The sequence below is a fragment of the Nycticebus coucang genome, chromosome 4 (assembly GCF_027406575.1).
Source record: "Nycticebus coucang isolate mNycCou1 chromosome 4, mNycCou1.pri, whole genome shotgun sequence".
Lineage (NCBI taxonomy): Eukaryota > Metazoa > Chordata > Mammalia > Primates > Lorisidae > Nycticebus > Nycticebus coucang.
Window position 1 is genome coordinate 105,061,982 of NC_069783.1, and position 20,433 is coordinate 105,082,414.

The 20,433-nt window shown below is 46.7% G+C and overlaps 2 protein-coding genes across 7 annotated transcripts in view; one reads left to right on the forward strand and one right to left on the reverse strand.

Annotated features, from left to right (window-relative positions):
• Positions 1-165: 165 nt before the first annotated feature.
• On the reverse strand, positions 166-19,905 carry PXMP2 (peroxisomal membrane protein 2). 6 transcript variants are annotated; one of them, XM_053587600.1, is made up of 6 exons: positions 19,642-19,902; positions 17,879-17,992; positions 14,588-14,750; positions 9,268-9,387; positions 6,914-6,984; positions 460-2,597 (listed from the first exon to the last, which is right to left on the reverse strand). In XM_053587600.1, the coding sequence occupies exons 1-6, from the start codon at positions 19,761-19,763 to the stop codon at positions 2,498-2,500; spliced, it is 690 nt and encodes a 229-aa protein (XP_053443575.1). In that variant the 5' UTR covers positions 19,764-19,902; the 3' UTR covers positions 460-2,497. The 6 variants fall into 6 exon arrangements, with proteins under 6 accessions (XP_053443572.1, XP_053443577.1, XP_053443575.1 ...); XM_053587597.1 differs by lacking the exons at positions 460-2,597; positions 6,914-6,984 and adding an exon at positions 166-446 and having other exon boundaries at positions 19,642-19,905; XM_053587599.1 differs by lacking the exon at positions 460-2,597 and having other exon boundaries at positions 6,736-6,984; positions 19,642-19,904.
• Positions 19,906-19,947: 42 nt separating this feature from the next.
• POLE (DNA polymerase epsilon, catalytic subunit) overlaps positions 19,948-20,433 on the forward strand; it is a 57,992-nt gene continuing 57,506 nt past the window's right edge. The window contains exon 1 of the mRNA XM_053587551.1: positions 19,948-20,149. Coding sequence (XP_053443526.1) covers positions 20,088-20,149 — 62 coding nt within the window. The 5' untranslated portion in view covers positions 19,948-20,087. The remainder of the gene's footprint in view (positions 20,150-20,433) is intronic.

Below are 20,433 nucleotides of genomic sequence, written 5' to 3' on the forward strand. Positions count from 1 at the left end.
CTGCTTCCGGCGGGCCAGGCGGAAGTCCCGCCTTCCCGGTCCTAGAGAGCTCTCCGACCTCCCGGCTAAGGTTTGGGTAGAGGAGGTTGCCCTGCGAGCCGGGTCGTGGGGTCTCCCGGAGGCCTCGTCTTCACTGAGACCTTCCCTCGACGTCTGCGGAAGACCTCAGCGTCGGTTCATTTGCTCCTTCCAGGCCTGGCAGAAGTGGGACAGCGACCAGGCAGGGCAGAGACGGAAGCAGGGAGGGTGCACACCTCAGAAGGCCAAGGGGAGGCGTGGAAGCTGCTCGGATGCCGCTGTGGAGAAGCAGTCCTGAGGCAAGAATGAGGTGGCCGCAGTTTACAAATGCAGTGGAAGTGGGAGGCAAGATAGCGCGGAGCCTTTGACACGCTCTTGGAAGTACAGAATGGGTGCTTTGCCTTGGGGCTGCCTGGAGCAGTGGCAACCTGGGAAGGACAAGGCGGCCCCGTTTTAGTGCTGTCCCACCTTAATCCTGTCACGAGCAGCTGTCATACCTGGGGGAAGGACGATTTGGAAAGTAACCTGGAGTAACGTTACCATGCTGTTAACTGTCCATCGAAATGGTTTCATGGTAACGGCTGGACCATAAGGAGGTCCCCACCCAGACACAGAATGAGACCCCAGAGGCCTTTTTGTCGCGACAAAGGGGCCTGTTCGTTGTCAATGGCGAGCGTATCTTGCTATGTAAACTCCTTTCTCCTCCTCAGCAAACTTGGTTTTCACGCTTGCCTTGCTCTAGGTGGGTCTGGTCATTTCACCACCATGAGCACACCAAGAACAGAGAAGGCAAACTGACCAGACCTTACAAGTAAGAACTTGGGACTTTAGGTGAGCTAGAAAACCTCTGAAGTTTTGTTTTTTGTTTTTAAAACCTTTTTATTGTGGTAGAGCATATGTTTACCATCTTAGCCATTTCTAAGTGTGCAGTACACTGGCATTAGGTACGTTCATGTGGTTGTGCAGCCGTCACCATGAATCTTTGGAACGTTTTTCTGTTCCCAAACTGAAAACAAGAGCTCCCTATTCCCCTTTTCTCTTGGCTCCTGGCCCACCATTCTACTGTTAGTCCAGCTACTCTACGTGTGTCTTTCAAGCAAAATCAAGCAGGATTTGTTTCAGGGTGTGTGTGTGTTTGTTTTTTAGAGGTTTAATATTTATTTTATCCATAAAAAAAGACAACCCTGCCCGTCTTCATCCACGGGCATTTTTATGACCCCTTCCTGTTCTATGGCTTCTTTTGGTGCCCAAATTACATCACATTTCTTGCTGAAGTCCAGACAATTAAAAATAATTGACACATCTATGGACATCAGATCAACAATGGCAAAACACAGAACCATGAAACAGAAAAATGAAGTGTTTGTCACAGAAGTGCTACAGGAGTGCAGCTTACAGGAGGCCACAGCTATGTTAACATTTCTTCCTGCCCCAAGTTCAAAAATAAGCTATACAATCTCTAGGTGACTGAATTTTCCTGCTGTGGAGTCATAGAAGTCTCCTGGATTTGTTTTAAAGATCTTTATATTCAATTCACACCTGTTATACTAGCACTCTGGGAGGCTAAGGCAGGTGGATTGCCTGAGCTCAGGAATGTGAGACCAGCCTGAACCAGAGTCTCTAAAAATAGCTGGACATTATGGCAGTAGTCCAGCTACTCCAGAGGCTGAGGCAAGAGAATCACTTGAATTTGAAGTTGCTGTGAGCTATGACGCCATGACACTACCCAGGGCAACAATGTGAGACTGTCTCAAAAAAAAAAAAAAAAAAAAGACTTCATATTCAGCTGGGTGCAGTGGCTCACGCCTGTAATCCCAGCACTCTGGAAGGGTAAAGACAGGTAGGTGGATTGTTTGAGCTCAGGAGTTCAAGACCAGCCTAAGCAAGAGTGAGCCCCATCTCTACTAAAAATAGAAAAACCAGCCAGGCAGCAAGTGTCAGGTGCTTGTAGTACCAGCTATTTGGGAGGTTGATAAGGAGGATAGCTTGAGCCCAAGTGTTTGAGGTTGCTGTGAGTCATTTTATTATTATTTCTTTTTTTAGAGACAGTCTCACTTTGTCACCCTCAGTAGACCGCCAACTCTTGGTTTTAAGCAATTCTCTTGCCTCGGCCTCCCGAGTAGCTGGGACTACAGGCACCTGCCACAACGCCCACCTATTTTCTTATTGCAGTTTGGCTGGGGCCAGGTTCAAACCCGCCACCCTTGCTGTACAGGGCCAGTGCCCTACTCACTGAGCCACAGGCACCGCCCTGCTGCTGTGAGTCATGATGATGCCCTCACACTCTACCCAGGGTAACAGTGTGAGACTCTATCTCTAAAAAGAAAACAAAAAAAACCTTCATATTTAGATTTCTAAACAACCATCTATCTCTTATTGGTCCCACTGCGTCACACTTTGGCTTCTGCAGTAGATTGCTTCTCAGATTCTTCCCAAACGTCCTTTTTGAAGTCCTCTGGTAGGGGATGGTTTATCTGTTTCATAGCTGCTTCTTGCCCCTCTTTTTCCTCTTTGGGGATGTTATCTGCTGGTGCTGTGTTCCCAGCAATATATTCTGCCATATCATCAACCAGGATAAGCTGTATACATTGGTGAAGAAAAGGTGGTCATCTTTGTTCACCATGGCCTTAACTGCCATCTGGTACATCTTATCTGATAATGCTCTCTTGCTGCTTAACATTTACTCAGCCAATCCTTGAGACCCTCTTCAGTTCCCCCACCAGTTGCAGTATCTGCAGCAGGGACCTGACCCACAGCTGGAGGCCAAGGCCTTAAAGCCACTGATCCAGCAGAGAAAAGCAGGTGGAGTGGTGAAACTCCCCCTCCACTCCTTCCTCTCTTTTTCCAGTCACACAGTATTTGTGCATTCATGACTAGCTTATTCACTTAGCATAATGCCCTCAAAGTTATCCATGTTATAGCATGTGTCAGAATTTCCTTATAAGGTGAATAATATTTCATTGTATGGACAGACCGCATTTTGTTGGAATGGATAATCATTCTCCCCTTGTTGTACACTTGGGTGGTTTCTGCCTTTTGGCTATTGTGAATAAAGCTGCTGTGAACATAGGTGTACAAAGACCTTTTCAAGACCATGCTTTCAATTGTTTGGGTCTGGACCCATAAGGGAGATTGCTGGACTACCTCTGCACATTTTTAAGTCAGGAAGTCATATAATCTGATTTATACATTTTTACAAAATCACGTTTTTTGAGACAGAGTTGCACTCTGTCACCCTGGGTAGAGTGCCAGGGCATCAGCTCACAGCAACCTCAAACTCCTGGGGTCAGGTGATCCTCTTGCCTCAGCCTCCCAAGTAGCTGGGACTACAGGCACCCCCATCACAATGCCCGTCTAATTTTCCTATTTTTAGTAGAGAAGGGGTTTCACTCTTACTCAGGCTGTTCTTAAACTCCTGAACTCAAGCAATCCACGCACCTTGGCCTCCCAGAGTGCTAGCATTACAGGCATGAGGCACCACACCCAGCCCCTTTATGTCCTCTTTAAATAAGTTAAAAAAATCTTAAAAATTTTAAATAATATAGGACATGTATGGACATGGCCACAGTAACAACAGTAGCTTACACATAACTAAATTTTAGGAAATAGTTTTAAGTAATTTAATTAAGATCTAGGCAAGAGAATCGCCTAAGCAGGAGCTGGAGGTTGCTGTGAGCCATGTGACGTTATGGCACTCTACCAAGGACGACAAAGTGAAACTCCGTCTCTACCAAAAAAAAAAAATTAAGATCTAAAGAAAACAGCAAAAATTTTACAAACTTAGGGCTTGTTCGCAGGAAGTCTATCTTAATCCTACATCAACCAGCTTCAGTTCCAACACAAATCTGAGTGCTTTCAAAAACCTGGGCTTTAGGCATGCACAGGAGGAGTCTTGCCTTCAAAGAGCACTTGTTTTTGAGGGAGAAACATGAAGGAAAGCAAATGCTGGTGGTGTGCTTCCTGTAGGGCTAAATGTATTCTGCGTAAGAGCTAGTGCTGCCTGAAGGTGTCACAGCCAGTCCCACTTGAACCAGCAGCTATACCATTTAGTCAGGTGATTTCTTTTTGGGTTATGGGAGACATTTGGGAAAATCCCCTATGACAGGCTAAGACCAGGTGTGGTGGGCCCCACCATGTCCTAGTCTCTGGACTAGGAGATTTTGCAGATGTGATTGAGGACCTCAAGATGAGAAGAGTGTCCTGGATTATCCAATGTCATCACATGGTCCTTGGGAGGGAGGAGCCAGAGATGTAGTGATGGAAGTGGACATTGGAATAATACTGGGCCATGAGCCAAGGAATGTGGGCACCTCAGGAAACAGGAAAGGACATGATACTCCCCCTGGAGCCTCCTGCAGGAGCACAGAACTGCCAACACCTGAGTCTAGCCCCATGAGACACATTTTAGCCTTTTGACTTCCAGAACTATACCATACTAAAGTACTGTTATTTTAAGCCATTGAGTTTGTGGTAATTTGTTAGGGTAGCAATAGGAAACTAACGTATGGGATAACAGCACTGCTCAACCTTCCCACGTGAGAAACCAATGGGGTAACAGACTGAGATCAGTACGAGAGATGCCCACTGCTCTGCCTCTTTCAAAAGAAGATAGGCTGAGCCTGCAGCATGGCTCACACCTGTGATCCTAGCACTCTGGGAGGCCAAGGTGGGTGGATTGCTTAGAGTCAGTTCAAGACCAGCCTGAGACCCTATTTCTACCAAAAATAGAAAAATTAGCTAGGCATTGTGGTGCACCTATAATCCCAACTACTCCAGAGGCTGAGGCAGAAAGGAGAATCACAGCCCAGGAGTTTGAGGTTGCTATGAGCTATGATGATGCCACTGCACTCCACCCAGGGTGATAGACTCTCTCAAAAATAAATAAAAAATTAATAAGATAGGCTGCACATGAGCACAGAGTGTGGTTTCTCTTAGCCCTCTGCTGAGAAATCATGCATGCTTGCTATGTTTCTCTAAGAAACTTGATCCTCAGTCTCCCAAGCCAGGTGAGATTTATTACTCTTTTTGGTTTAAGTTTTCTGCCCTGACGAAATCAGATGAACAACCCATCCCCTTAACCTCCTTTTTTTCCTGTCTAAAAAGGCCGTTTTTATTTCTTGGAATCCTTCCTGCAGTTTCCATCTCACTGTGATCAGAAAAGAACAAAGTCAGTCATGATAGGGAAAATAAGCACTAAGGCATCACTGCATGTTGTATTTTGGCACCATATCAGTCCAGTTTTATAGACTTTATGAGTTCATTTTGCTTGAATACAATTAAAATATGATTTGGTCAAGGGACTCAGACCTAAGCATAGAAAAAAGTGTTTCTTTTAGAACTATTTGCAATTCATCTAGCCATTTGCAGATGTACTGTGAATATTCACCTGTGGGAGGCTGAAAATTGCTCCCTGCCATCAAGTGTGTGCTAATAGCACTTAGCAAATGTGTTAACAAACTTGATTATAGACTGTGGTGACCCAGGTAACACCGGAAACATGAATTCACATTATTCAGAGAAAAAAAAACTTCAGTGAACTCTCCATTTTAACCTAACCCTGACACTTGAGGCTGTGCAATGAGATGATGAAGCCAGTGGCTCTGGAACTTAGCAGACTGAACCTAAGACTCATCTCTTGCTAGCTGAGGGGGTCCTGTCTTTGTTTCCCCATTTGTGAAACAGGGAAAACATGATACCTACCTCCCAAGATCGCAGGATCAAATAATGCTAATTCATGTGAAGCTCTCAGAAGAGTTCCACCACAAAGTAATCACAACAGATTGTTAGTTACTATGCCTGATTTCTAGAGCTGAGTCTAGAATGCCCTGAGATCCAGATCCTAATCCTCCATCATGGCCAGTGGGATAGGATTCATTAAGAAATGATGGATGAGAGGTACAGCTGAAATTGTCACCTTTCACATGAATTATAGGAGCATCTGTCATTTTTGCAAATGCCCTAAAATTATTTTTTTCTTTGGGAATTACTCATAATGCCCCACTATGTATTATGAACCAAAAAGGTAATTTTTTTGAAAATCTCAGGGCAAGCAGGGACATGAAGAGATAGTTGTACATCCATGTTCATAGCAGCATCATTCTGTGTGGCCAGAAGTTGGAAATTCCAAATGGCATTGACAGATGAATAAACAAAACAAGGTCTATAAACAAGATGGAGGTTGGGCGAGATGGCTCACGCCTGTTGTAATCCTAGCACTCTGAGAGGCCAAGGCAGGAGGATTGCTCAGGGTCAGTTCGGAGGCCAGCCTGAGCAACCAGACCCCCTCTCTACTAAACATGATGGAATAAATGAAATACATAAACATGATGGAATATTCAGCCTTTTTGAAAAGGAAGGATATAATCCCTGTTATGTGGCAGACAGAGGCAGAAAATCACTTGAGCCCAAGAGTTCAAGGCTGCAGTGAGCTATAATTGTGTCACTGTACTTCAGCCTGAATGACAGTGAGACCCTGACTCAAAAACAAAGAAACTTCCAACACACTACAACATGGATGAACCCTGAGAATATCGTCTTAGTCCATTTGTGCTACTACACTAGATCTCACAAACTGGGTTAGTCTCAAGTTGTCCTCCTGGGTAGAGTGCCATGGCATCACAGCTTCCAGCAACCTCCAACTCTTGGACTCAAGCAATCCTCTTGCCTGAGTTTTTCTTTTTTTAGTAGAATCAGGGTTTCAATTTTACTCAGGCTAGTCTCGAACTTGTGAGCTCAAGCAATCCACCCGCCTTGGCCTTCCAGAGTGCTAGGATTACAGGCATGCGCCACTGCACCTGGCCAACAAACTGGGTTATTTATAAACAATGCAACTTTATTTCTCACAGTTCTGGCAGCTGGAAGTCCAAGATCAATGCACAGGCTAGAGAAGGCCCACCTTTTTGCTTCTAAGGCGCTGGTTGCTGCTTCCTCCTCAAGAGATGACTGCTGTGTCCATGTGGTAGAGGGCTTAGGAACATAAGGGTGAACTCCAATAAACCTTTTTTGAGGCATTAATTTATTCATGAGGGTGCTGCCCTGTGACTTAATCACTTCCCAAAGGCCCCACCTCTTAAAACCCCCAGAATGAGGATTAAATTTTAACATTAATTTTGGATGAGATACCACATTCAAAACATTGATGAAATCATGCTAAGTGAAATAGTCATAAGATAACAACCATTTGAAGCACCTAAATCAAATTTATAGAGACAAAGTAGAATGGGGGTTAAAAGGGGATGGGGAGTGGGAATAGGGACAGACTTTCAGTTTGGGATGATGAAAATGTCCTAGAAGTAGATTGTGGTGGTTGTACTAACTAAGAATGTCCTTAATTCCTCTGAACTATACACTTAAAAATAGTTAAAATGGGCCGGGCAGAGTGGCTCACGCCTATAATCCTAGCACTCTTAGAAGCACAGGAGGATCACTCGAACCTAAGAATTTGAGGTTATTGTGAGCTAGGCTGATGCCATGGCACTCTAGGCCGGGCAACAGAGTAAGACTGTCTTAAAAAAAAAAAAAAAAAGGTTAAAATGGTAAGTGTTGTATTAATACGTATTTTACCACACCAAAAAAGTAGGAATAAAATCTGGCTATGCATTTCTTCCAAAGCAACAGCAGTTGTTCTGAGAAATTAAAATCACCACTTGAGAAGCCACGTTATAGTTTATTGTGATCCTAATTAAGTCCAAGCTGACAACTGAAATCATTTCTGTTGTATTTCTTGGGCAACACCATCTGAAGTCAGTCACCTATTGCCTTTTTAAACCACAGGATTAAGAGATTTCGATTTTTCCATTCATTATTTTAGGGCATCTTGAATCACAATTTAGAGTCAGATATAAGTCCTGACTGGGTTGGTCTGTCCTCTCTTTGGGCAGGTGAGCTTCCCCTAGGCCCATGTCCAGTATGTCTGATGTTTCCTGGGTATCTTCACTTCCCCAAAGAAGCCAGGTAGGCGTACCAGAATAGAGCCACCAAATTAGCAAAAAGTACCCGGAACTGCCAAAAAGAACAGAGTCAGCCTGTGGTGAGGGGGAAGCTGTGACAGTTACCAGACTTACTACTCAGCCACTCATTCATGTCCCCACTCACCACTATATTGCTGCACCTATAGTTTGCACATAGCACCATGATGAGCCCCTGGCCAGAGATGGGTGCGGAAGACAGTCCCCTCCTGGCTTGGCATTTACAGGCCAACAGGGAAAACAGCTATGCAACAATCACAAAACTAGATCACTAAGCCCTAAGCTTCACTGCACACATGACCCCTGGCTCAACACCATCATCATGGTGGAAGCCCCTCCCTGGAAACACAGTTCACACTGGCCCTCCCTGCCCTCAACCCTAACTTACTCTTGTTTCTCTGCCCTGCTTTGATGACCTGAAATCACCTTTGGCCAGGTGCTGAGTCTCCCTGGTATGTGGCTCCTTAAAAAGAGCAGTCCCATCTGGTTAACCACTGCGTCCCCATGGTATAGAGTAGCAGGGCACAGAGTGGACGCCTAGAAGTATTTGCTGAATGAACTCCACTGCCCCTTAAGAATGTACCTGCACCCACCTACAATGAGAGCTCTTAACTACACCTCCCAGCTTTGTCCCCAGGCCACCAGAGGCCCTCTTCCACCCTAGTCCCTCTGTTACCAGCCACTCTGTCTCTCTGTCTTTATTTCTAACTCCCTATTCCTGAGTCCACAGCTGCAGATTCCTTACCCTGCAATTCTGCTAGCTCCCTAGGGAAAGCACTACCCTCCCTGTTGCCACACTTCCCCAGGGCTGACTGCAACTGACTCCAGCTGGACAAGCCACAGGCATGCAAGGGTCTTTAGGCTTCCTGGCCCCTTTGTCCAGAAATCCTGTTGTCCTGCCATCTTGCTCTACCTCAGGATGGCGTCTGCATGTACATGTGTGCATTTTCTACATCTAATAGATGTATAGTGCTTGTGTACAGGGTATGTGTGATGCATGCTGTGAGGACCTGCATGATCCCCCTGGGGCTGCCTGGTTTTACAGACAGGGTTAGCTACTCTGACCAACTCACACCCCCCAGGGCACCTGCAGCCTCACAGAGATCTTTCCTGTCCCCCTGCCCTGCCCTGGTGCAGCTGCAGATGCACCAGCCCTTCCCTCGACACAGCGTTCAGCGTGTCCAGTGATTGGACAACCCTGACATGGAAAAAACAAGATAAGACAGGACCAGCCCAGGAAAGGCCCATGCTGCTCAGCTACCAAGGGCAGAAGTGGCCTTACCTGCAGTGGAACGTAATTGATGTTGACAAATTGCACGGGTGTCCAGACCCTCCAGTTCATGCGAAGCGCAGGCCAGAAGCGGGCCCGCACCCTGGCCAGCGCATCCTCCGTGTCCTGCCCCTGTGGGGAAGCAGGGTCAGCCTGTGGGTGGAGTCAGCCCTGCCAGGGAGGTGGGGTGGGGGAATCAACACATCCCAGGAGGTGGGGAACCTGAGGGGTAGGGAAAACATAGTCAGCATGTACTGGGGGAGGAGTCAGAATCCCCAAGGGCAGCTGTCATACTCCTAGGTGCTGGGCGAAAGAGGCAGAATATGGGTTTGTTCCAGCAGAGCTGTGGGGCAAGAGCTGCCCCTCCCCCTCCCTACAGTCCATCCCATCCCCTTGCGCTCCTCCCACACACCCTCACGCTGCAACTGCTACTGATTTAGTGGTCTGGTCAGTGCTTTCTTTCTTTTCTTTTTTTTTGAGACAGAGTCTCTTAGTCACCCACAGTAGAATGCTGTGGCATCACAGCTCACAGCAACCTCCAGCTCTTGGGCTTAGGCAAATCTCTTGTCTCGCCTCCCGAGTAGCTGGGACTACAGGCACCCACCACAACACCCAGCTTTTTTTTTTTTTTTTCTGTTGTTGCAGTTTGGCCAGGGCCGGATTTGAACCCACCACCCTCAGTATATGGGGCCGGCGCCCTACTCACTGAGCCACAGGTGCCACCCTATCAGTGCTTTCAAAATGCCCACAACATTGCCCCCATCAAAACCAGTCAAGACTTTTTAATAAAATGGACCTCAATAAACTGATTCTGAATGTCATCTAAAAGAATAAAAACATCATCTTGGAAAATAAGGGGGAAAGGCCACTTTACTATAGATTTTGAAAAATGCTACACACACACAAAATACAATGAAAATGAAAATAATCCAGCAAAAGAGCAAAGAGTCCAGACAATAGCCTATTCGTATGAGAATGATAGTTTTCATTGCAAAATACTGGGTATTGGCTCGGTGCCCATAGCACAGTGATTACAGAGCTGGCCACATGCATCAAGGCTGGCAGGTTCGAACCTGGCCTGGGCCTGCTAAACAACGACAACTGCAACAACAACAAAATAGCTGGGTATTGTGGCAGGTACTTGGGAGGCTGAGGCAAGAGAATCGCTTGAGCCCAAGAGTTTGAGATTTCTGCGAGCTATGATGCCATGGCACTCTACTGAGGATGACAAAATGAGACTGTCTCAAAAAAAAAAAGAAAGAAAAGGAAGTATAGGAAGTGCTATAGTATAGCACGAAGAAAAAGAATGTCACATTTGAATATATTAATTTTTAAAACTTCTGTATGGAGAAAAAAAGGTAGGCTTCATTTACATAACTTTAAATTTTAACTTGTATTAAAAGACAAAACACCTAAAAAATGGGGAAAATATCTGTAACTTGTACTTGGCAAAGGATATCCTTAACATCCAAATACATAGGTCAGTACAAAACAACACAAAAACAAAAAAAATCAAACATTAATAGAAATGAACTAAAATTCACTAGGTGCAGTGGCTCACACCCGTAATTCTAGCACTCTGTGAGGATGAGGTGGGAGGACTACCTGAGGCCAAGAGTTTGAGACCAACCTAAGCAATGCAGCAAGACCCATCTCTGCAATTAATACAAAATATTAGCCCAGTTATTTGACCATTACAGTGAATCATGATGACACCTCTGCCCAGGTGACATAGAGAGAGACCTTGTTTTCTCTTGGGGGTAAAAAAATATATATATAAAAAAATAAAGGCTGGGTGTAATGAATGGCTCACACCTGTAATCCTAACATTCTGGAAGGCTGAGGTGAGAGGAATGTCTGAGCTCAGGAATTCAAGGTGCAGTGTGCTACGGTGACACTAAAAAAATAATAGGCTCAGTGCCCATAGCTCAGTGGTGAGGGTGCTAGCCACATGCACCCGGGCTGGTGGGTTCAAACCTGGCCAGGGCCTGCTCAACAACACTGACAACAATAAAAAAATTAATAAATAAATAAAAAGGCCAAGCCAGGCGCAGTGACTCATGCCTGTAATCCTAGCACTCTAAGAGGCTGAGGTGGGTAGATTGCTTGAGCTCAAGAGTTCAAGACCAGCCTAAACTAAAAATAGAAAAAAACTAGGTGTTGTGGCAGGCGCCCATAGTTCCAACTACTTTGGAGGCTGAGGCAAGAGCATCACTTGAGGCCAAGAGTTTGATGTTGCTGTGAGCTATGATGCCATGGCACTCTACCCAGGATAACAGAGACTCTATGTCAAAAAAAAATAAAAAAAGAAACACAAAGGTCAGATAAGCATATAAAAAAGTGTGCGAACTTATGAATAAATACATATAAATGAAAATTAGGTTTCACCTAAGAGATTACAAACTATTTAAAAGAAAAACACAGTCATGGTTATTAAGAGAATAAGGAAACAAACCTCACATTGAGGAAGAAGCAAGAGGATTAAGACTTTCCCCAGCCACAAAGCCTGGAATCTGAATTCTGGCTCAAAGACTGGAAAGTTACATGCCTTTAAGCCAGTCATGTACTGGTTCTGGGTTTCAGGGTCCTCAACTATCACATGGGGCCATTATGTGAACTTAAATGACATAAAGTACTCCATGTAGAGCTTGGAGAAAGGCATGTGCTCCACTACTGTTAGCTGTTGTTATGCTACACTGCTGCAGGGAACACAGACAGACAGCTTTTTTGGAGAACAGTCTCAAAAACTGACCAAATAGGAACCCTTACATAATGGGGACAGGCACACAGTAGGATGCTACCCAGTCTCATCAAAGAAAACTGGGATGCAGAGGCTTGGGGGTAGGGGGCATGAACAGTGGTCCTACTACATAGTTACATTTCAAATTACTTTGTGCACTTAGGTAACACTTGGCATATATACACGTTTTGTTTTTTTGAGACAGAGTCTCACTGTGTTGCCCTCAGTAGGTGCTGTGGCATCATACACTGCTCACATCAACGTCCAACTCTTGGGCTTAAGCAATTCTCTTGTAGCTGAGACTACAGGCGCCCACCACAACGCCCATTTTTTTTTTTTGTTACAGTCACCACTGCTGTTTTAGCTGGCGGTATATGGGGCAGGAGCCTACCTGAGTCACAGGCACCACCCCACAGGTTTTGTTTTAATGAAAATATTTTCCCTTTATATTTGGAAGGAAATAAGGAAGTATCCACACCTCTAATGTGTGGTACATTTTGCTTCTTTCTCATTCAGATTTGCTAAGGACTTCCCAAGTATTTCTTTTTACTATCAGGGACTTACTAATCATCATAGTTAAGTTTAAACAGCTTTCCTAATTTACCCCAGGACTACTTTATATGAGAAGTATTCCCCTTAGAAAGAAGAACCTGACATGCTGTTTCAAAATAAAATCTGAGTGAAACCATTTAATTGCTGTGATTGTTTAAAATAAATCACTTTCAGGACAGAACACAACACACCTCAGACACACAGAACAACCTGGCCCTTATTTCGGAGGTGGTAAGGATTTGGAAGTGCCAGTGAACTTTGCACACATTTCAGAGAACAGCACCTGATGAGTACATGTGGAGAACTTATTCTGATTTAAATTTATGCTAGTAAGTTAACTCCCAGGGTTCAAACAGGCTTGTGCAATATCACTAAGGAGTCTCAAACTTTTTTTTTTTTTTGTAGAGACAGAGTCTCACTTTATGGCCCTCGGTAGAGTGCCGTGGCCTCACACAGCTCACAGCAACCTCCAACTCCTGGGCTTAAGCGATTCTCTTGCCTCAGCCTCCCGGGTAGCTGGGACTACAGGCGCCTGCCACAACGCCCAGCTATTTTTTTTTTTGTTGCAGTTTGGCCGGGGCAGGGTTTGAACCCGCCACCCTCGGTATATGGGGCCGGCGCCTTACCGACTGAGCCACAAGCGCCGCCCAGGAGTCTCAAACTTTTTATACCAAGATCTGCATGGCAATCTGGTGAAACCCAAGGTCCCCCTTCTCAGAATCATGTTTTATAATGTATAAAATACATAAAACTAGCAAGGAACCAACTATATTGATATATAATTATCAAAATATTCAGAAAACATGAAGACTTTACATCCTTTGTAGTAACCTGGGTGGAGCTAAAACACATTCTTCTTAGTAAAGTATCACAAGAATGGAAAACAAGTATCCAATGTACTCAGTACTAATATGAAGCCAGCAGACATCTAATACGCACCCATGTAAGAGAAAAACTCAAGTGGAGGAAGAGGGGGGAGGGAAATTAGGTGTGCTATTTAATGGGCACAATGTAAGGGTATATGGTGGGACACAACAATAGGGACTCTCCCTATCAAATATAAACATTGTATAAACTTAATTGTTTATACCCTCACATTAATCTGAAATTTTTTAAAAAGGCAAAATTCAGAAAACAACTTTATGGAAGACCAATGTATGCGCTTCTTAACATATCCAGTAACAGTACCTAATGGCAAATCCTGGCAGTAATGAGCATAAATTATATTTCAAGACATCTATAATATAACTGACATGTGAATTCTACTGGGGACAAATAGGTACTGCTAATCCTACTGGTAGGATTGCTTCCTACATTCATAAAGGAAACTGTAAAATTTGAATTTAAGCAGTGAAAAGTTCACGGACCCCCTGAATTCTACCAGGGATGTCATGTTAAGAAAACCTGTGCAGAGTTGGGTGTGGTAGTTCCTGTACCTGTATGTAATCCTAGCAACTTGGGAGGATTGCTTCAACCCAGGAATTCAAGACCAGCCTAGGCAACACAGGGAGACTGTTTCAAAAAAAATTTAAAAAAGGCCGGGCGCGGTGGCTCATGCCTGTAATCCCAGCACTGTGAGAGGCTGAGGAGGGAGAATCGCTTGAACTCAGGAGTTCGTGACTCGCTGAGCGACAGTGAGACCCCGACTCGTGAAAAAAATGGAAAAACCCAGCCGGGCGCCGCGGCTAGCGCCTGTAATTCAGCGGCTTCCGGAGGCTGAGGCAGCGGGGTGCCCGCAGCCCGAGTCTGAGGTTGTGGTGAGCTACCACGCCCACTGCACTCTGCTCAGGGGCATAGGGTGGGACCCTGTCTCAACAACAAAAAAAAAAATTAGCCAGGCATTGTGGCAGGTGCCTTTAGTTCCAACTACTCGGAAAGCTGAGACAGAAGGATCACTTAAGCTCAGGAGTTGAAGGCTGCAGTGACCTATGACCTTGTCACTGCACTCCAGTGAGACCTCATCTCCTAAAAAAAGGGGGGGGGAAGACCCCCCCATGCTAAATGAAGAGCTTTGTTAAGTTCAACGGTAGACACACCAACCTCCAGAAAGCTCATGACGAGGAAGAACAACAACAGGAAGGCTGGTGCAAAGAAGAAGCGGTCCAGGAGGAGCCTCTTGACTCCCATCAAGGGAACCTCAGGAGGGATCCAATGCTCCAGGAAGAGGTAGAAGTAGTGACTCAGCGGCCCTGTAAAGAAGAATCTGAGGTCCCAAGGAGGGTGTGAGCCACTATGGTTCTCTGGTCCATAGTGTCTTTCTCTGGTCCAGCTTCACCTGCCTCGCTGATGTTAAGTTCTGACTACACAAATACATTTTCTTTGAATCTGCTTCAAGCATTCTCTTTGGCTTCTAATAGACTAAAAGCATTCCTGTCCTGGATCATTTGCTCCCAAAGCTGTCTCTCCATCTCCACTTGAGTGGTCAGCTTGAACAGGCCCTTCCTAGTTGTCTGGCTTACGCATGCCTCTGTGCTGTGTCACATTCCAGGCCCTGATCCATTTTCTGCAGAGCACTGTCATTATCTCAGTCTCTTGGTTAGAAAGGGCCCTCTTCTCCCTAGGAGGCAGAACCCATAGGAAAGTAGTGTCTGTCTGTTTACTGCTGTGTCCACAGTGACCAGAACAGAGCCTGGCCCTGAGTGGGTGGTCAGTAATGAACAAATGGTAACGTCCCTGGTTTTAGAGCATTTATCAAACTCTGGGGTAATTGGCAAGGGTAAAACCGGGTGCTACACACTGATCTCCATTTCTAGTACTAATTCTACAGTATATCTGGAACCCACCCACTTTGTCCACAGGGATAACATACCTGCTGGTATGTAAAATTCAATAATAAGAAGAGGGTCAGGGCCGAGCGCAGTGGTTCACACCTATAATACTAGCACTCTAGAGGCCAAGGTGGGTGGATTGCCTGAGCTCACAGGTTTGAGACCAGCCTGAGACACAGCAAGACCTTGACAGCTGGGCGCTGTGGTGGGCACCTGTAGTCCTAGCTACTTGGGAGGCTGAGGCAAGAAAATCACTTAAGCCCAAGAGTTTGAGGTTGCTGTGAGCTGTGATGCCACGGCAGTCTACCCAGGGCAAAAGCTTGAGACTCTGTCTCAAAACGAAAACAAAACACCGTTGTGTGGCCAAAACTAACATCGTTGTTGGCCACAGAGTTCAAGATGGATTTGGTTAAAAGCCTGAATCATTGTGTTTTTTTCTGTTGTTTTTTTGTAGAGACAGAGTCTCACTTTATGGCCCTCAGTAGAGTGCCGTGGCCTCACACAGCTCAAAGCAACCTCCAACTCCTGGGCTTAAGCGATTCTCTTGCCTCAGCCTCCCGAGTAGCTGGGACTACAGGCGCCCACCACAACGCCCGGCTATTTTTTGGTTGCAGTTTGGCCGGGGCCGGGTTTGAACCCGCCACTTTCGGTATATGGGGCCGGCGCCTTACTGACTGAGCCACAGGCGCTGCCTGAATCATTGTGTTTTTGCAATTCAGAAAGTAGTTCAGAAACTGGACATTTTTTAGAATACTATTTTTCTGGATGTTTACACCATGAAAATAACAACAGAGACTAGGTAGTGGCTCATGCCTATAATCCTAGCACTTTGGGAGGCTGAGGCAGGAGGATCACTTGAAGCCAGGAGTTTGAGACCAGCCAAAACAACACAATGAGAGGCCTGTCTCTACAAAATACAGAGGATTCGAGGGTGCCAAATATATGCCAATAACGTTTATTATCTTGTATACTTTATCTCTCTTCTTTTTTTTTTTGAGACAGTCTCACTATGTCGCCCTTGGTAGAGTGCTGTGACATCCTAGCTCACAGCAACCTCAAACTCTTGGGCTTCGGTAATTCTCTTGCCTCAGCCTCCCAAGTAGCTGGGACTACAGGCGCCCACCAAAACACCTAGCTATTTTTTGTTGCAGTTGTCACTGTTGTTTAGCTGGCCTGGGATGGGTTTGAACTCAGCACTCTCAGTGTATGTGGCTAGCACCGTAACCACTGTGCTACTGGCACTGAGGCGGTATATTATCACCTCTTGTAATTGCAAAAGTCAAACGTGACTTGAGTATTATAATTTTAATACAATTTTTCCCTTTCTTAAAATGTGTATACATTTTTTTTGGACACCCTCTATAGGAAAGGTTCTCAACCTATGGGTCGCTACCCACAGGAACTGTATTAAAGGGTCAGGGCATTAGGAAGATTGAGAACCACTGCTCTGTAGTAACCTTTTGATTGCAAACAATACCTAGGGATGTTCAAATAAGATATTCCTTTGGTGTGAACGATCCACGTTGTTTCAGAGGCTCTGCAGTCAAAAGGTTAAAAAAAAATTAGCTAGGGGCGGCACCTGTGCTCAAAGGAATAGGGCACCGGCCAAAGGTGGCGGATTCAAACCCAGCCCCAGCCAAAAACTGCAAAAAATAAAAAAAAAAAAAAATTAGCTGGGCATAGTGCTATACTTACACAGCACTATACTTACTCAGAAAGCTGAGGCAGAAAGATCACTTGAGCCCAGGATTTTGAGGTTGCAGTGAGCTATGATACCCCTGCAGTCATGCCTAGGCAACAGAGCAAGAGGCTGTCTCAAAAAAAAAAGTGGGGCAAGTAACCAATAAGAGAAACTAGCCATATCTGAGTGAGTTTTCCTCTTCCAGAGCCCAACCTAGGATGTTTCCAGGATCTTTGAGTCTTGAAATCTGACTTTAGGGTAGTTGAGTTACCTGCTATTGGGTCTGCCTTTCAGCCCAATTAAGAGAGCCACCCCGGGGCTGTGCCTGTGGCTCAGTGAGTAGGGTGCCGGCCCCATATACTGAGGGTGGCAGGTTCAAACCCGGCCCCAGCCAAACTCCAACAAAAACATAGCCAGGCATTGTGGCGGGCGCCTGTTGTCCCAGCTACTCAGGAGGCTGAGAAAAGAGAATCACCTAAGTCCAAGAGCTGGAGGTTGCTGTAAGCTGTGACGCCACGGCACTCTACCAAGGGCGACAAAGTGAGACTCTTTCACTAAAAAAAAAAAAGATACTCTATGGGCAGCACCTGTGGCTCAAGGAGTAGGGTGCTGGCCCCATATATACTGGAGGTGGCGGGTTCAAACCTGGACCAGGCCAAAAACTGCAAAAAAACAAAAGCAAAAACAAAAACACAGCCACCCTGACCCGTTCATTTAAAACTATTCATATGTATATACATACCACACAAACTATATAAACTGTTCTGATTTTTTTTCCCCATGATAATTACATCAATGCTTACTCCCAAAATGTGGTTTTGGTCCCCCAGCTTGGCTATACTTGGTCAGCTCCAGAGTTAAGTCAGCCCCCGTGCAACTCACCCATAAACAGCGTATCTGAGAAGCCCGCTGACATCTAGAGTTTTAGAGTTTTCTTTTTTCTGCTTCTTCTCAATCATCTGGGCAAGGAAGTTCCCAAGTGCTGACAAAATGCCACTGTGGACAGACAGTAATCAGAAAACACGATCAACCAGCATGAGAGTGTTCCTTGCCGGCTGGTGAAGTAGCAGGGCTGTTCCTAGATCATACCACAGATGGGTGTGGAGGAACACTTAGTAATACAGGTGCAGACAAGAGAACTTACACATACAAGTTCAGTACAGTAGATTTCCAATTGGTAGACTCCATCAATGTCAATATCCTGGTTGTGACATTATACTACAGTTTTGTCAAATATTACCACTTAGGGAATCAGAAAGGTATGGTCAACAAAGGGCAACAGGAGAGGAACCTTATGATGACATTTTTCTGTATTTTAACTGTCCTGGTGAATACATGAACCTCTGTATGTGATAAAACTGCACAGAACCAGATACACAGACATTAAGTACAGGAAACACTGGGCAAAGACTGCATATCACCTGAGAACTGTGTTCAGGTCAATGTCCTGGCTGTGTTATTGCACTATAGTTTACCAAATGAAACCAATGGGGGAAACTGGACAGGGCATACAAGGGGTCTCTCTGTATCACTTCCTACAACTGCATGGGAACCTATAATTCTCACAACAAAAAATTTCAACAAAAAGGTGGAGATAGGTCCAGTGTCTCCCCCCTCCCAGGCTTGGTCCATAGCTGTGTTCTGAGGAGCTTCACTGGGAACCCCGGAACCACTCTGCTCTGACACTGCAGACACAGACTTCTTCCCAGCCCCGCACCAGCTGGGTGCCTCTAGGAGGTGACTTCTCACTCACTTCACATGTCCTGTGCAACATCACCTTCTCACGCAAACCCTGACACTGCTATGTCAGGTTTTTGTTTTTTTTTTTTGTAGAGATCTCACTGTACCGCCCTCGGGTAGAGTGCCGTGGCGTCACACGGCTCACAGCAACCTCCAATTCTTGGGCTCATGCGATCCTCCCGCCTCAGCCTCCCGAGCAGCTGGGACTACAGGCGCCCGCCACAACGCCCGGCTATTTTTCTGCTGCAGTTTGGCCGGGGCTGGGCCTGAACCCACAACCCTCGGCATATGGGGCCGGCGCCCCACTCACTGAGCCACAGGCGCCGCCCACTATGTCAGGTTTTTATGTGCTTTTTGTCTAGTTCTTTACTATAAGGCTGGCTGTGATCACAGCTACACAGAGGCCCTCAACGCTTGTCTAGGAAAGGCTGGACTCATAAAAGGGGCAGGCTCACAATGTTAATTAATCGTCATGAAGCGTGGTGTCTCAATACAAAGTTGACTACCCCAAATCAGGGACAGCCAAACAGGAGCAAGAGGTGCTTGGTGTTGGCCAGGGCACAGGCTGCAGTTTTTCGTTTCGTGTTTACATTGCCTAAGCTGTGCCTTCCTGGACCAAGGACTCAGACCCGTGTTAATTAAATTTCTGGTTAATTTAAGGGCTAGGGGGTCATTTTGAAATGTGGGGACAGTGTTTTGGTACTCAAACCTCACACCAGACGCACCTGCGCAGTAACAGGCTGGGCCCACCCCTTCGCCCTGGGAGACCCTCTCCTGGTCTCACGCTCTCCTTTTCCGGGAACACCTTCCTCCTCCCCTGTCCTCTCGGAGCTCCCGCCTCTGTAGGGCCTCTCCTCCCCCCTCCCTCGTTCTCCCTCTCTTGGCGGTCCCCTCTTCCTGCGTACCTGGTGGCCGCCTTCGTGAGCACCGGGTAGAGCCGCAGGAGGAACAGGTACTGGGCAAGCACCCGCCTTGGCAGGCCCCCGAATCCCGCTTCGGTCCGCAGCTTGGACACCGCAGGCGCCATCACCTCCCCCTTGTCTTGCCGCCCGGGGCGCCGACCCCACCTCTGACCCGCCTGGACTCGGGCCCGGGGCGCCAAGCAAAAGGCTGGGACCGCCTGACATTTCCTGTCCCTTCACGGTCCGCTGCACCACTGGGCCCAAACCCAGCGTTGCACCACCGTGCACTTCTCCCCGGTCCCTACCACGCCACCTCCCCCGCCGACGCAGATTGGAGCGCCGCGGGCAAGGCCTGCCTCCTGATTGGACGGTGGGCGCCCTGGGCTCTCGCGAGAGTGGGCGGAAGCGCGCCAAACTTTTCCCGGGAAGCTGCGGCAACCAGCAAAGCTATGGCTCTGAGGACCGGCGGGCGGTGGCGCGGGGACCCGGGCGCGGACGGCGAGGCGGGCCGGTGAGACTGCGCGCTTGGGCGGGACGGGGCTGCCCTCGCCGTTCCTCGGGTTTCCTCAGCTCGCGCGGCGTGACCCTCTCCCTGCTGACCTTTCCCCGGCGTCCTCGGGCCTCGCCGGCAGCCAGTGCTCAGTGACAGTAGAGCCCGGCGATCTCCAAGGGGATGGGGGTGTCGTGCGGAGCCTGCGTTCGGCGTGTCGCCTAGTCCTCTGGGAGCCGCGGGAAGGGCTCCGCTGCCGTGCAGGTTTCAGGCTTGAGCCCCGGGCCTGGAGGGGGAAAGCAGTT